The 15368-nt window shown below is 40.0% G+C and overlaps 1 protein-coding gene across 1 annotated transcript in view; it reads left to right on the top strand.

The window, feature by feature from the left end:
- Window positions 1–13919, top strand: part of KIF25 (kinesin family member 25) — a 46722-nt gene extending 32803 nt beyond the window's left edge. The window contains 6 exon segments of the mRNA XM_075708294.1: window positions 672–821; window positions 1934–2110; window positions 6906–7057; window positions 9575–9772; window positions 12374–12529; window positions 13762–13919. Coding sequence (XP_075564409.1) covers window positions 672–821; window positions 1934–2110; window positions 6906–7057; window positions 9575–9772; window positions 12374–12529; window positions 13762–13919 — 991 coding nt within the window.
- Window positions 13920–15368: the final 1449 nt, after the last annotated feature.

Here is a 15368-nt window from a genome sequence, read left to right as displayed (position 1 = left end):
ACCTCTGCAGTGACATTGTACATTTTCACCTTCTACAAGTCCATAGCAGAGCAGTTCCTACCACCTTTATTCCAGAGTAGTCTTTGTGTGCATGCTCATAATGAACTAATGCACTTAGTTTAAAATTTGTGCCGCTTATTATTAGGGCTGTCTTATCTTTTCCAGTGACTGAGGGCTATGACTGGTAAGCCTGCCTGAAAAAGACTACAAGTCCTGAGGAGTTTACTGTTCCCAGCTGTTAAGATATTAGTGCTGTGGTTTGCAGCATAGCACCGTAAGACAAATCAAACCCAGTGATGGTTTACTTTAAAATGCTGTACTGTAAACTGCAGTGGTTCAGGAGGTGATTAACAAGCAGCTCAGTAGTGCATGAACTGGAAGTTGGGCAGACAGGAGGTCTAACCTCATCAGTCATTCCAAGCTAAGCATCCTTTAAACTCTGCTTAGAAGCATCCCTTCAACTCTGCTTAAAAAATAAAATCTGTTTAGGCGATGTTATGAGCAGTACTTTGATTTCTGTCAGATTTTGAGATCTCCAGAAAGAAATCTGCAGGGACAGTGTGTTTATTTTTTGTTTCAGTTTGTGTTCCCAAATTGTTTGGGGTTTGACTTGCCATCTAGCACACACATGTGGTAATGGTAAAATAAATGAAGGCCCTTTTAATTTTCAGGTACAATGTGTGTATCATGGCTTATGGGCAAACTGGAAGTGGGAAGACATACACAATGTTGGGACCACAGTTAGAGGAGAACTTTGCATTCTCCATAGAAGATGAATCAGAACTTGGAATTATTCCTCGAGCTACCCACGAAGTGTTCAGGTAACAACTAAGTAAAGGCTCGGGTCAGTAGCAGTCACCTTAAACTTTATATAAAGGATGAAATAATGTTTGTAATGTATTTATCATTACAGATTTCAGCTTCACAGTGATTAATATTTATAGCTTCTCTAACTGCCATTCAATATTTGAGTTTTGATACAGATGTCTAGTCTATAAATATATGTAAAAATATGTATTTTATATATCTTTATATATATAAAAGAAAATAAGATTATGCAATCTTGCTGTGTGTTATCTCTCTGTCTCTCTTTCAGACTCCTAATTAACTTTTGAATATGTTTCAACCATAGCTGTGGGAGTCCAAGAGATAATTAAGTTCTTATAAGTTTTGTGAAAATTGACAATTGGAATAGATGAAAAGGATCCAGATTATAACCCAGTCCCCAGGAAGAATGATAGTAGAATTTTTAACCACAGTCTGTTCTTGCTTTGAGAATTCTTAGATGATTTTTTTTTTTTTAGTTGAACCTAATGCATGATTTGAACTGATGTGCTGCTGTGCTATAATAGAAGAGCCATTAGAGGTTTTTCCAGCTAAGCCTATTTCTTTTGGAGAATGGTATAAGATAAATAAAAGATCCAATTTTGTGCCAGAATAACTGTGTCTAACTGTAAATACTCTCCTGAATAGACAAGTCCTTAATTTATGAATTTGCTGAAGCTGTGGACAGACCTCTTACAGATCTAGCTGGGCAGTTTACCATCTCTGCCTGTTCATTGCTTGCACTTTGCCAGTGTTTATCATACCTTGGGCTCTGAATGCAATAACGTCCAGCAGAAAAATGGTATAAAAAAATCTTGAGGAGGGAGGGAGGCTAGTGGAGAAAAACAATTTAAGCTGGCACAGCTGTTTGGAAAATGAAGTTTTATTTCATGTATAATTTAACTGCATATTCTGATTCTTCAGCTTAACATTAGCATGTGGATGAGGCAAAGCCACGGCTGCGGATACTTAATAAGCACTTTTATCAGATTGTAATTAGATTACAGTTAAAGAATAGATCTTTATTTACAGATTGTTCACTTGGGGTTTGACTTGAACATTTTTTGGCTTTTTTCTTCTTTTTATTTTTTCTATTTTTATTCCCCAGGCTTATTTCAGAAAAGCCACCAGGAAGTTACTGGGTTGAGGTTTCTGTTGTAGAAGTGTATAATAATGAAATTTTTGATCTTCTGGCCAAAGACAGTTGTGGAAAAGTATTTGGCGTCAAACGTGATGTCGTCACAACCAGAGAAGGAAAGAGCGATGTTCCATTGCTTACACACGAGTAAGTACACGATTTGATCCTTATCATCCAACCATGATCTGGTGTCAATGCAATGTATAGCTGTCACAAAATTGCATTATAGGCACCAGTTATCGCTTCTAAACAATGGGTCCTTACCATATGCAAAAGAACAGTTCTCACTGTTTCCATTAGCTCAGCCTATTAGACTGCAGTTGGCTGCAAATGTCAAAATACTTTCAGAAATAACAGTACAATTAGTTTGGGTTATACTCCTGTGTTAAGTGCCTTCCACTCAGAATGCCTGAAGATAGCTGTGTATTTCCTTGTTGCTGGATCTAGAGCATCCTGTGAGCTGTAGAAAAAGAAGGGGTAACCCAGTCACAAAGCACTTTCCCTTCAGCCTTACCAAATTATAAAATTTACAGATCAAAATAAAAATGTATGCACTTCTTGTAGATTTTTAAGCAGCTGTAGAGTGTTAGCTTTCCCTATACACACCGGAGTTAAAAAAAAAGTGCTTTAGAAAGAATAAGATTTTAAGTGATCTTTTAATATAAACACCCATCTTACACTGCTTAGTATTCTGTTTTCATAACTGGAGGCATTAAAGTGGGAATTGATATGCTGGCATTTGAACCTGTAGTTATTGCAAATCCAGGTTCTTCAAACCAAAAGCTAAGAAGTAGCTAAGCTTCTACCCATTCAGTTTGAAGATTTATACCTTCCCAGCATCGGTGTATGGTACGTTTGATTCTTATTTACACATCTTGACAGTGTAGGGAGAGCTAAGGTATTTAAGGCTACAGCTATACTTATTTTAATGATGCCTTATACTTACTAAGTATTACAAAGGCTTGTTCTAGTACACATGGGAATGATTCTTGGTGTTACATATCTGTAGTATACAAAGCAAATGTATAATACTTTCTTGTTATATATAAACCACCTTGGCTAACTAGATGGTAAAAATCACATGTTCATAACAATTCATCCATTAACAAGAGTGAATCTGTTTCAGATGCTTCATTTTAGTAATGGCTGTGTTGTTTATGCTGGTATTAAATCAACATTATCAAAAAAAATTATGACAAGCAGTACTAGTGACACCAGAGAGGTGATGCTACCCAGTGGAATTAAGCTACTGGACATCTCCCTGTGAGCACCCAGCATGTGAACAGAGTCTAGAAGGGAACATTTCTGCTTGTGCACTACAGAGAGGTCTAGAAACTTAGAAAAAAAGTTCTGGTCCTTGGGCAAATAATGTTTGTGAAAAGAAACATCTTGCCCTATTGAAATGTTTAGCACAGTATTGTAGTGTTTTACGTTTCTGGGGGAAACATGATGTTTTTCTTCACTTCTCTATAATAATGCTTGTCATAGTCTAATCTCTACTTTTCCAGGAGGAATTAGAAGTCAGATATGAAAAGCATCCCTCCTTGCCCCCTGCCCCCGGCCAATTAAAATAAAACACACCCTCAGTGGAAATAATTGAAGGCAGTATTTTGTCTTGTGGGACTTTTAGTCACATAAGCAGACTAGTTGTTTGTTTATGTGGGTTTACACTATTGCCAGAAAGCCTTGATAAAAAAACAAGAATGTACTGGAGGGTTGTGCAGACATACTTTTGTCCTACCTAGTTATACGCATTTACTGTCTTCTATTTTCTAGCTATTGAACTGCTCATAGAAAAGTGGGACCCCAGAGAAATTGTAAAGTGGCTTTCTTCACCAGGGGGCTACATAACTCTCCTTTCTTTCTATGAAATAATAATCACTGCAATATTCTAGGAAGGATTAACATTTGTATCTGGGGTATGCCTGCTCTTCAGTCTTGAGGTTAAATATGATTTCCAGAGAAATTCTGCATCTTTGATTGCACTCTGCATGCTCCATAAGAGCATGGAATGAATTAAAAATGACTGGAGCTTGAAGTGATGAATCCTTTTGCCCTCTCTGTCTGCATAGCTGACCAGTGGGTTTTTCTCACTCTCTGCTCTTGGATTTCCCCAACTGTGACTCTAGTCCAACTTTTAGCATCTGGTTAAGGCTCTGCTGTCAAGGGAATGAAAAACTCCTTCAGAACAGGTTGGGAGCAGAGCCTAACCTGTGTGTGCTGAATCTTTCTTGGAGCTAATCTTTTTCCTTTGACTAGAGAAGAAAGGAACTGTGTGACTTTAAAAATGAAGATGGGTGCATATAGTGTGGGTATGATGGGAGTTGAATTTTTTCCTGCTTCATCAGAACCTCCAAGTAATTTTTAATTATGGTATTTCAGTAACCAAGATGCTGGCCTGGTTTCATTCCTGAGAAATGCCTACTCCCCTTCCCAAGGGAGCTTTGCATAGTTAGTGGGTGACCCATCTCTTTTCTTAGGCTTTGGGAAAGGGAGAGGTGAGATGTAGCTGGACTTGTGCCACAGAGACAAGAATGAGAAGCTGCAATAAGGTTTCATTTGTCCTTCTAGTTAATGAAATGGCTGCTCTGTTTATTTCTGTAAATGTTAATTTATGGTAAAGGAACCTGGTGCCTTGAACTAAGCACCTCTTAAAAACCACTTATCTCAATCAATTTATAAATACTCAATTCTAATGCAAATATAAATAAGAATATGGACTTGTATCTCAATTACAATGCAAGCAGTGAAAAAAGTCCAATTCATAAACAGGTTATATTAATAATTATACAGAAAGGTTAATAAGAAAAAGCAAACCCAAACCAAGTAAGGGAACCATTGAATGAGGCCACCCAGCTGCCTGAAATCTAAAGTAAACAGCTGGTGCTTTGAATAAAAACACATCCTCATTTGTGATAATATTTCATCTAGAATACATTGGCCTGCTGGGTCTCATTGGCTTCTCCATATATCCATTAAAGTACAGTAGTCTCTTTCCTGCTAACATGTACATCTTACTGAACCACAAAAACCTCACTCTCTTTCTTCTTTTATGGCTTGGTTGACTTTGGAGAACATTCAGCATCAAATTTTTAACCTAACCACAACAGGGCTTCTCTTTGTAGAATCTGGTCCTGGAACGTGCGGTACATACAGCACGATAAAGTCGTAGAGATTATACTAAAAAATTATTACTGTCAGTCCTGCTGAGAAGCTACTGTGCCAAGCTCGCAGCACTGGGCTGGGGATGCTTTTTACCTCCAAAGTCAACTGCAGTTTCCCAGTAGGTGACCAGCACTGACGGCATACCCTGAGGCCTATATTCTTCTGCAAATGCTAGCTAGAGGACAGCAGCTTGTAGCACTGACCCCTTGCCAGTGCACAGCAGCAGCTTGCAGAAGCCGATTGCCTGTTGCTACGTCCTGGCAAAGGCTGCTTGCCTCTTGGGCCGTCCAGGCCTGGCTGACGAGCTATTGGAAGATGCAGTTCGAAACTCAGGAAGGCAAGACCTGCCTCTTTGGACTTGAGGCAATAGTCGGATCACTCCAGTGTGAGGCTCTGCCTTCTCTGACAGTAGGAACTAGAGCCACTGCTTCCCTGCTGATGCCAGGTCAAACAACAGGGAGACATTAATTACCACTGGATGCACAGAGGCAGAGACCTTACAGGGGAGGCCAGCATGTGCGGCTCAGGATTGAGCGGTGAAGCCTATAGTGATCATTTAGCTCCTGCAGCCCTGGTTACACAGGGAACTGCTTTTAGGCGGCTGCTTCTCATAAGTGTCTATAAGCATGGCGTGCTAAGTGTTTTTCTGTTCTTCAGATGCCCTTGCTTTATTTTCAGAGGAAATTGTTTTAGCTGGGTATAGCTCTTTTGTCTCTAAACTTTTCAAGTATGGCTCTTAGCATAAAATAAGTTTGTGCCCAGTGTGACTTTCACTGAAATCGGCCAAATCTAAGTAAGGCCTTGCCTTTTATCACACGGTTGCTTTTGCTGACTGCAGTGACGTGGAATTAAGCCTGTAGCCTGTCAGGAGACTCATTAATGGTTCTGGTGTTACAGGGCATTCAGTAACCAGGCTGTGATACGCAGTCATAATAATTTATACCCCCATCTAGAAACTAATGTTTAGGTGATGTAACTTGAGTCATTACTGAAGAAGGCAATGCAGTGAAAGGAAAGGGTAGGCAATCTTACTTCATCTGTTTTAAACGTTGCAAACCTGGGGGAAATCATAGTGGATTTGTTTCTTTACCTAATCAGTTTATTTCACTTTCTGCATTAGGTTTTTGCCCTTCATTTGTCATATTTGCAGTATTTTCTTTAACTGGAAAGGAAAATAGATAGTACAAGATAAAATGATCTATAGAAACTTATGCCTGTCTATTCTGACACTGTGCTGGAGTCTCTGCTCATTCAACAGTGGAACTGAACTTTTTTCCAAGGATTCTGGATTTAATTCCAAATGCAAAACATGATTTCCAAAGGCCCAGAGAAATGTCCTTTTTTTTTTTTTTTCCCCCTAATTCCTTACCTCGCAAAGAACAGGAGCTACCTTAATGTAAACTGGACAACTCCACTTCTGTAAGACCAGAGATTCCAGGAATGTCTAAATCTGTGTCTTTTCTTCCAAAGTGTGGAGGTATAGAAATTTCAGTCACTTCAAGAGCTGAGCTACAGTACCTATAGACCTGCAAGGCTGGCAGGCCACTTCTTCAGCACTTTCAGTACCACACTTTTGTCTTGAATTTTCATCTTGGACTATATCCCACCTGAAAAAGTCTATATACAGTTGTTTGTGCAGCTCAAAACCAAGATTGCTGTAAGAAGTTAGAAGAGCGGGGAAGTGGAAACGCTCAGATTCACATCTAAGTTGTCAGCTTTCTTGTGTGATTTTTACTGTGAGTCAGTTAAATCTTCTGCTTGTCTCTTTACTTCCTAGGACTGTTGAAAATGCATCTGAATTTTTGCATCTAGTCAACAAAGGCCTACAGCTGAGAATCAGGCACCCAACACTGGTGCACGCTCATTCCTCTCGTTCTCATCTGGTAGTTACATTGACCATAACCACAATTGTCTCTGGAGATAACTTTGGTAAGTAGGATGTTACTAAAGTTCATCTATAGTCAGCTGTTTTTTGAAAAACAGTCTGTGGACTGGGAGATTTCCATGTTTTTTTCTCCTTTTTCCAGTGTTTAATACGTGCCCTCAGTTCTTTTCCATTGTTTAACTTCTGTGTACCTTCTTAAACAACAGATTGGCTTGATGTCTGGATGACACTGAAACTTTAACTTTCATAAAAACTTTTCACTTTTCTTTACATGTTTGGACTTACAGCATTCTTGAAGTTTTATAGCATAAACAACTAATGAAATAAATTTTATCAAAAAGTCATAAGGTATAAGATAAGATAGATATCAATAAGATAGGTACTCAAATACTGTAGTTAAGTCACTTCAGATGACATCATATAATTATTCATGCTAAGTTTGTGGTAAAGCTAACCATGTGTTTTGGGGATCATCATATGCTTTTGGGTGAGAAAGAATTTTTTTTTTTTTTTTTTTTACCTGCTGCCTTGCAAAACATCCATTAAATTCAGAGTCTCTTGAACTGTTAATAATAGGCCACTATAGAAACAGACAACATATTTGTCTTATTTATATGGCAAAACCTATATTTCTATTTTTCATTACCACACCAAGGCTTACCAGTTTATTGCTTTAGGAATAACTTCAGCTTTTGGGGGGTAACTTTGTTTTCTTTTGCTCAAGTTGTAATTAGGCTCTCTGCTTCCAGTGCTGTGGTCCATCTCCTTCATACTCTGCAACAACAATATGGTTTTAGAAAGCGGAAAATATTTAACATTTTTCCTTTAGATTGCTATCAGAAATTAAACCAAAATGTTAGCAAAACAGAAAAAACAGTGCCCTCTCTTACCTGTGGGAGTTGCCAAAAGACACAGTTACTTCACAAGTTGCAGCTCCAGTGTTCCAGATGTTAGCTCTAGCCAGTTCCAGATTCTTGTCAATCAGACAGATGTTACTTTTCAAAACACAGTGTTTGCACCATTAGCACACCAGCCACCTTGTCTAGTCCAGGCTTCCCTTTGTCATTTTGAATTGCAGTCACCCTACTACGCCATGTTGTCTGGCAGCAAAGCTCCGCAGAAATGTCTGATTTATGTTGAATGCAGACTTAGGCTTTCAGCTGATAGCGCATGGATGAAGATGTGCAATACTCGGGGGTAGAACAGGACTGCAAATGGGACCTCACTATAGCAGTGTGACAGCACACTCTGTCTTGTTTAAAAGGAGAAATTCCTGATTTAAAAGCTAGGTGCAATTTTCAAATATCCCAACACTGGAGATCTAAGTCACTAAATAAAAAGTTGTAAAGCCTGTGATGAGTTCTGCACCTAAAACCAGGGTTGACAAACCAGCACTTTTTCAGGTTTGATTAAGGTCTTTTAGCATTTTGTTTCAGTAATATCTGTTGTTTGAGGAGAGCAGTTTCTTAATTTCCTTGTCTCAAACTGAAGAGGAGCAAGAACAAAATGGCCTGAAGCCTTTTATTCTGTGTAAACCAACACAGCAGCTCCACCTACACTGGGAACAGGTAGCTCGGGGTTTAGCAACAGCCTAGCTGGAGAGGTAACAGAGCTCCGCAACCCAATTCAGTCTGTTCCTTGCTCAAGTTTTGCAGCTGGGAACCTTTTACTATTGCAACAATAGTCTTTTAAGTCCCCAAGAGAGTCTGTTGTCTCTATTACCTGTAACAGAGTGTGCGTCTTTTATTCTTCTATGTCTTTCAGAGGGCGGGATAAAAAACAAAACACTGAAGAAAAAAAGCAAAACTGCTTTGGGAAAGCCCTTTTGCATACACTCCTGCTAAGCTAATGTGAAAGCAACTTTCCCAGAGAATCTGTCTTCCTCTTCTTTCCCAGCAGAGAGTGAAAGCCAGACACTGCTGCTGAGGAAGAGGAAGGATATGAAGCAGTCCGGTGCAGCTGCAGAACTAGCAGGAGTAGTAGGTAACCAACCTGAACAAGTGGGAGTAATGCTATTGTGGCTAATAGCTCATCATGTGGAGATGCAGCAGTGGCATATGAGGGCTGAGGGAAGTCTAGAGGGAACAGCAAAAAAGGACAAAATAGAAGAGGCAGGATGAACATTTTTTGCCAGAGAACCAGCAGGTGATATTTCAAATACACAGAAACAGGCTTCAAAGCTTGCTGCTCCCAAACATTCAAAATCTCACTTTGGTTGCAGTCAATCTAAAACATGAAAAAATGCGCTTTAAAGTCCTTACTGGACTCCTGTTTCTTGTTTTCCACACAGAAGTGTGAACAACGGGAATATTAGATACAACAGAACCTACACCCAAGTCTTGTCCCCAACGGGTATGATCAGTTTTATGAACACCACCTTAAAAAAGATAGAAAAAGTCATTCAGCCTGCCCATGCCATTGATTCTGACTTGTATATAGCTTCTGTTAGAATAGCCTAAACAGGCAAATGTTGTACTTCCCCTAAGGAGGCCCTATTTTTCCCCATCTCGATTTCCAGTGTCAGTGAGAAGCTCCTCTTGTTTGTTTTTTCCATTAACCAGGTACTTCATGGGAAGATGAGCAAACCAGTCAGAGACTAAATAAAGAGGTTTCCTGCACCTTTCCACAAAAAATGAGAGACAATAAATCCACCTCTTCCTCCAGAGCCTCTTCACCAGCTCAACTTGAAGTCACTGAGAAACTGAAGCAAGTCAAAACTAGATTGCAGCTGGTGGATCTGGCTGGCAGCGAGTGTGTCGGTAAGCAAACTGTCTGTTTATGGGCATGGATTCTCCAAATCTAGGTTACAATAGTTGCCTTTACCTCTTTATGTAGGGATATATGCTACCCTGCTTTCACACAGGGGGTGGTTTAAACCCACAGATCCTGACGTAAACAAAATCTGTGGGCCCAATTGTTCCAGTTTTACACTGGTACAGTTTAACTGAAAATCTGACTGCATAAGCCTAAAATAAGCCCAGGGCGGTTACTCGTATCATAGGTATATTATTTGTTCAGACTGGTTTTATTAGGCCTGTTTTTCTACTCTGAAAATTAGCATGTCTTTGTACAGAAATGTTTAAAGTCCATAAAGTATTTAAATATGACAAATATCTGTAATAACTGATATCACCATGTGTGGGTTTTTCTCCCTTATTGTGGAAAAGAGTCTTGGAGGAAGTTAGTGTTGAAAAGATAATATTGTTGTCATTGTTTCTTCAAAGCATTTTCCTCCTCCCCCCTCCTCTATGCACACAATAATTTCAAAAACTTGATTATTTCCTAAAGGACAAACTTTCTTACCAAGAAAAGTCATGCAGCCAAATGTACCATTCCAGAAATAATGTTTTGAAAACTGAACCAGTATTATGAAAGAGTCTTTTACTTTACTGCCAAGAATTCTTGCTGTTGCTCACTGTTAAACTTTTGTTCTACAGAGAGAACTAATATAATAACATTATTTTTTTCATTTGCTCTAAGTGCTGGAAACAGTTTGGTAAACATGTAATTAAGCAACAGTGTGTGTGTTTGTTCCCTCAGTTCAACTAGGACAAACATTTACTTGGTTTGGGGCTCGGCAAGCCAGATCCTCCAGTGAAGCCCAGACGAACTGTGCTCACATCAGTGTTAGATGAGGTCCAGCACATACAGCAGACTAACCTCTGCCATCAGCTACGCTGGTGGAGATTTGAAGATGTTGGACCGAACTCTGATAAATGTGCAAGCAGCTGTTAACTTGTAATTGTTTTAAAATGTGGACAAATCTAAGTAAGCAGCAGTAGCAGACATCTCACACACTTTAAATGTACATCAGCACCCTGCCTTGTTAGCTCCACAGCCATCCTGGATCATTTACAGCATTAATGAAGTGGTCCCTTTTTAGCAAACTAGGTTTCAGTTTGAAAACTCAGCTAAATGCTTTGTGGAAGTTCATCTGACCAAATGTAGATAATCAGCAGTTTAAACATGTACCCCTTCACCTATTTGCATATTTCTGCTTTAGGGTGATATCCATTGTCTCATGAGTCCACCTTCACTGACTGTAGAAGCAGCCTGGGGATGGCTGTAGACACAGACCCCAGTAAAGTTAGTCTGAGATAGGATGTAGCTTAGACTATTGACACCCTGTGGCAGGGTCTTCCAAACTATTTTGCTCTGTGTCTCTCTGCAAAGAGACTCTACCATTCCAGCCCCATCTTCTCCCACAGTCACACTTCTCCAGCTCTCACTGTCCAGACGTTTGGGTTTTTTTTCCCTGTTACTGTGCCTTTTCACACTTGTCTTTTGAACACCTCTCTTGTTCTCCCAATTGGAAAAATACTGGCCCAAAGGGAAAACCAGATCCCTAGCCTCTCTCTGTACAGCCTCTTTGTCTCTCTAGAGGTGGGACAGAAGGCAATTGAGGAAACTGTTAGTCCCTTCTGACCATCCCACTACCATTGGCTCTGCCTAGCATGGATTGTGTGCTCTGGGTAATGAGAACTGATTCCAGATGCATCTGTAGCTCATCCACTATCCTGAAGAAAGGCTGAATTTGAAAAATGCCATGCTAAATGGTAATAGCAAGTTTCTCTTCCCCAAATGGCAGAGGTAAGGACGGGAGGAATTAATTGCTCTTAACGGCACACTCGTCCAGACTGATCATAGAGTTGAGCTTGCAGCACCTCTTGAAATTGGTGCAGCTTGATTTGTTGACCAAACCTTTTCAGTCTTGCTCAAGGGCAGAATAGCTCCATACCACCATGCTGGGTGGATGGTAGAAATGCATCGATTTCCTTACATCAAATCATACCACAAAGAACAGCACCTTACAGACTTTGGTGAACGTAAACCCCTCACACTTATGGCTGCTGTTCAGTTTTGTTTCTGCAGCTTATGCCATCAGCGTCACTCCTGTTCTTCCCAAGGGATACAGATGGGGCAGTTAGCTATTATAAAAAACAGTGGAACACAACAGGCTTCTCTCTGGAGACACTATGGACTGATGTTTTCAAAAGCAGCATTGTCTTGTCTGATCTTACGGTGTTCCTGCTTTCTCAGTTCCATAATACATACGGAGCCAAGATTCATTGTACAGCTGAAGAGATCAACTTTAACATGAGCTACCTGAGACCATATGCAGGCACTGAACCTTCTTTAACCTTCCTTCAAAGAGTCAAGTACTGAACAATGTATTGGCAGTCTGGAGTAAATAGTCACTAGATCTTGCTTTTGGCATGGGTGGACTGGAAGTCATGGTTCAGAATTTGTGTTCAAAAATGCTACGTCAAAAGTAGATGATACAGCAACAGAATTTTTCACAATTACAATTGAAGCAGCTTTGCTTAGTCTTGCCATTGCCTTTTTCTACACTGCACTAGGTATGTCTGGAGTGACAGGTGCAGCCCTGAGAGAGACATCATTTATTAACCGCAGCTTGTCTGCCCTAGCAGACGTTCTTGGAGCAATAGCAGAACAGCGATCTCATGTACCATATCGGAACAGCAAACTTACACATCTGCTTCAGGACTCCGTAGGTGAGGGATTATTCTGACTTTTGTTTAACAGTATAGATTTCTTTTCCCAATCTTTCCCTTCCTTTGTTGTGTAAAACTGGAGGATGATCTTGTACTCCTCCCTTGTATGTGGGCCTCTATTCAAAGACTCTGGCTTTGGAGCAGTGTGAGTACACAGTGAGAGTTCTGAACTCCTCCTGAATTTGGCTAAACCTTGCTGTTTCCAAGGTTCAGCGAGGAATATGCTTGGAAAAATCACAACATCTCTAATAGGATCGTGTAAAGGGTGTTTCATGTCAGGTACAGTTTACAAGTTAAGCTTCAATCTTTATTACTACAGGGTGTAGTCACATATTTGCACATTCCTTAACATTGTGGCCTGTAGCAGTAAGACAAAGTGGGGAGACAGAACATACACGTGGTACTGTGCTACAACTCCTTTTTGTGTTTGGGTCACCTTATCTTCTCTAGCTCCTCATCTATGCAGACATAGTTTTAAAGCAAGTGTAATTCCTGCAGTAATGTCAGATTTGTGTCCATCCATATAGTGTATTAGTCCATTTTTCTTCAGCCAGAAAGCATCAGCCTTTTAGTCTCCAGATCAAGGCATTGACAGTTACTGAGGTAACAGTTCTTCAGAGCTTCTGAAATACTATTACTTTTTGCTTGAACTTTGAATTTCACCTGGCACTGGAGTCCCCGCTGTGAAAAGGGAAAGCCAAAGAAAGAAGTGAGTTTGGGAGCTATATTGTATGGGTGCTGATACATTCGTTTTAACCACGCCTGGTGCATGACTGGTGACACTGTTTAAGTGAAGTATTGAAAGTGGCAGTTTCCTTGTTTGTTTAATCATTCTCTGTGAACTTCTAATAAGTCTGCTTTGCTTTATTGTCACACAAATAAGCCATTTTGCCCTCACCCCAAATTTACAAACATTTGACAAAGCTTAATGAAGTGCCCAGACCCATAACATACATGCAGACTAGCTGATGAAGCTATAAGGGGGGGAAAAAAAATCTACATTACAAATTGTGAAACATTTATTCTACTGGGGCAAATATCATATTGTGAGATACAGACGTCCCTTGAAGGAGCTGTCTGTTTTCAACAGCCCTTTTCACATAAGAGTCTTCTGCTTCATAAAAGCAATGGTAGCCTATGCTCATTGTTGTGTAGATCGATACGTTACTAGTGTACAACTTACTGAAAATAATGAGGTAAATAAGTATGTATTCTCTTTTGCCTGCTTTTAGGAGGTGATGCTAAACTGTTGGTGATGCTGTGCATCTCTCCTGACCAGAAGTACTTAACAGAATCAATGCAGTCTCTGGGATTTGGAACTCGTGCTCGGCAAGTTCAGAGAGGACAAGTCAAGAAAAAAAATTTCCCAGTGCAGGGTAAAGCAAAATAAAACCTAAGACTCCCATGGATTAAAGTATTATTAATGAGTTCCTCAGACTGAAATGTATATTGTTGTCCTAAAGCCATTCTTTTAGATATCAACTGCCAGATAAAATAAACAGTCCTCAACATGGCATTACTTAAGCCATAAACCTGCTGATAATGTTCTTGCTCCAAAGATAATAGCAAGTATTGACAACAGCTACCAACCATGGTGGAATGGCATAAAAATAAATCAGGCTTTTTTAGGAAAGCTACTTCAAGACATGGTTTTGGTGTTGTGTTTCCTTTGGGCAAGTACAACTAAGTCAATGGAGCCCTGATTTAGGGCGGCTCACTTCTGAAAGGCCAAGGGTGCATTCTGTTTTCTCAGTAGAAGACAGGACTCTTAAGTATCATTCCAGTGCTTCAAAGCAGCAAGTGAAATATTTCCTCTCAGCTTGTATTAAAATGAGACAAGTCCTTGTGCCTTGCTCTTTTGTCTAGCACAGACGGGGTCATGCCTCATGCACTATCAACAGGTAGGAGTGTAAAGGAACCCATCAGCTGTATTGAATGGAGTTCTGGTCTTGCTTTTAGGTAGGAAATAATGGCACTAGCAAGATGGAGAAAAAGAAATAAGGCTATATCTGTTATCTCTCTGGAATGTAGCTTAGGAAACAAATGAAGGATTATACAACTTTTTGAAAACACACTCAGTTTAAATGGTTGGAGCGAATCCCAACTCTGCTGAGTTCACTAAGACCACAGCGCTGCCTGTTTGGTGGGTTTTTTTGCTCCATAAGTGCTGAAAGGCCCTGAACTACAGATCCTAATGGCTAATGGGACCTAACTTGCACAGCTGTTTTAGTAGTAGTGCAGCCTGTTGTTTCACTTGGGTTTCTGAAGCAAGTTAACCACATCACAACCTTGAAGATGCGCCTGCACATTAGAAAAGGATAACTACATGCTTCCCATCAATCACATGAATAAACCACCAAAACCCCAGCTTGCAATATGATGCTTGTCATCTTCAAGAGGCTTTCACCCTCTGACAGCAACGATGAGACAAGATTGTGCAGGGTTTGTGAATGAAGTTCCACTGGGAGAAGTTTCAAGGAATTTTAAGTAATGTTCGAGATGAGAAGTGGTTCCGAGATGGGTAGTCGGGTTTAAATAACATCTGATGTGTTTTATGCGCTGCGTTATTGCTCAGCAGAGGTCTCAGGATCCACTCTGAATTTTTACCTCCAGCAATCACTCTGCCTCTAGACTGGGAGAGAGGTCATTGGCAGGTCACTGCAAGAAGGCTTAAATTGCAGTGGCCTGCCCAAAAGGCTGGAGTTTATAGTACTCCAAGTCACTTAACCTTCACAAGCATAAATATTTATCCAGAGATTATATAGCATACTATTATTGGAATTTCACCCTTGAATATATAACAGCTGCTGTGTTGCATGCAGTGCTCTGGTGCTCAGAA

The sequence above is a fragment of the Pelecanus crispus genome, chromosome 3 (assembly GCF_030463565.1).
Source record: "Pelecanus crispus isolate bPelCri1 chromosome 3, bPelCri1.pri, whole genome shotgun sequence".
In the NCBI taxonomy this organism is placed as follows: domain Eukaryota; kingdom Metazoa; phylum Chordata; class Aves; order Pelecaniformes; family Pelecanidae; genus Pelecanus; species Pelecanus crispus.
The sequence above is the reverse complement of the archived record's forward strand: the minus strand, read 5'-3'. Positions and strand labels throughout refer to the sequence as shown.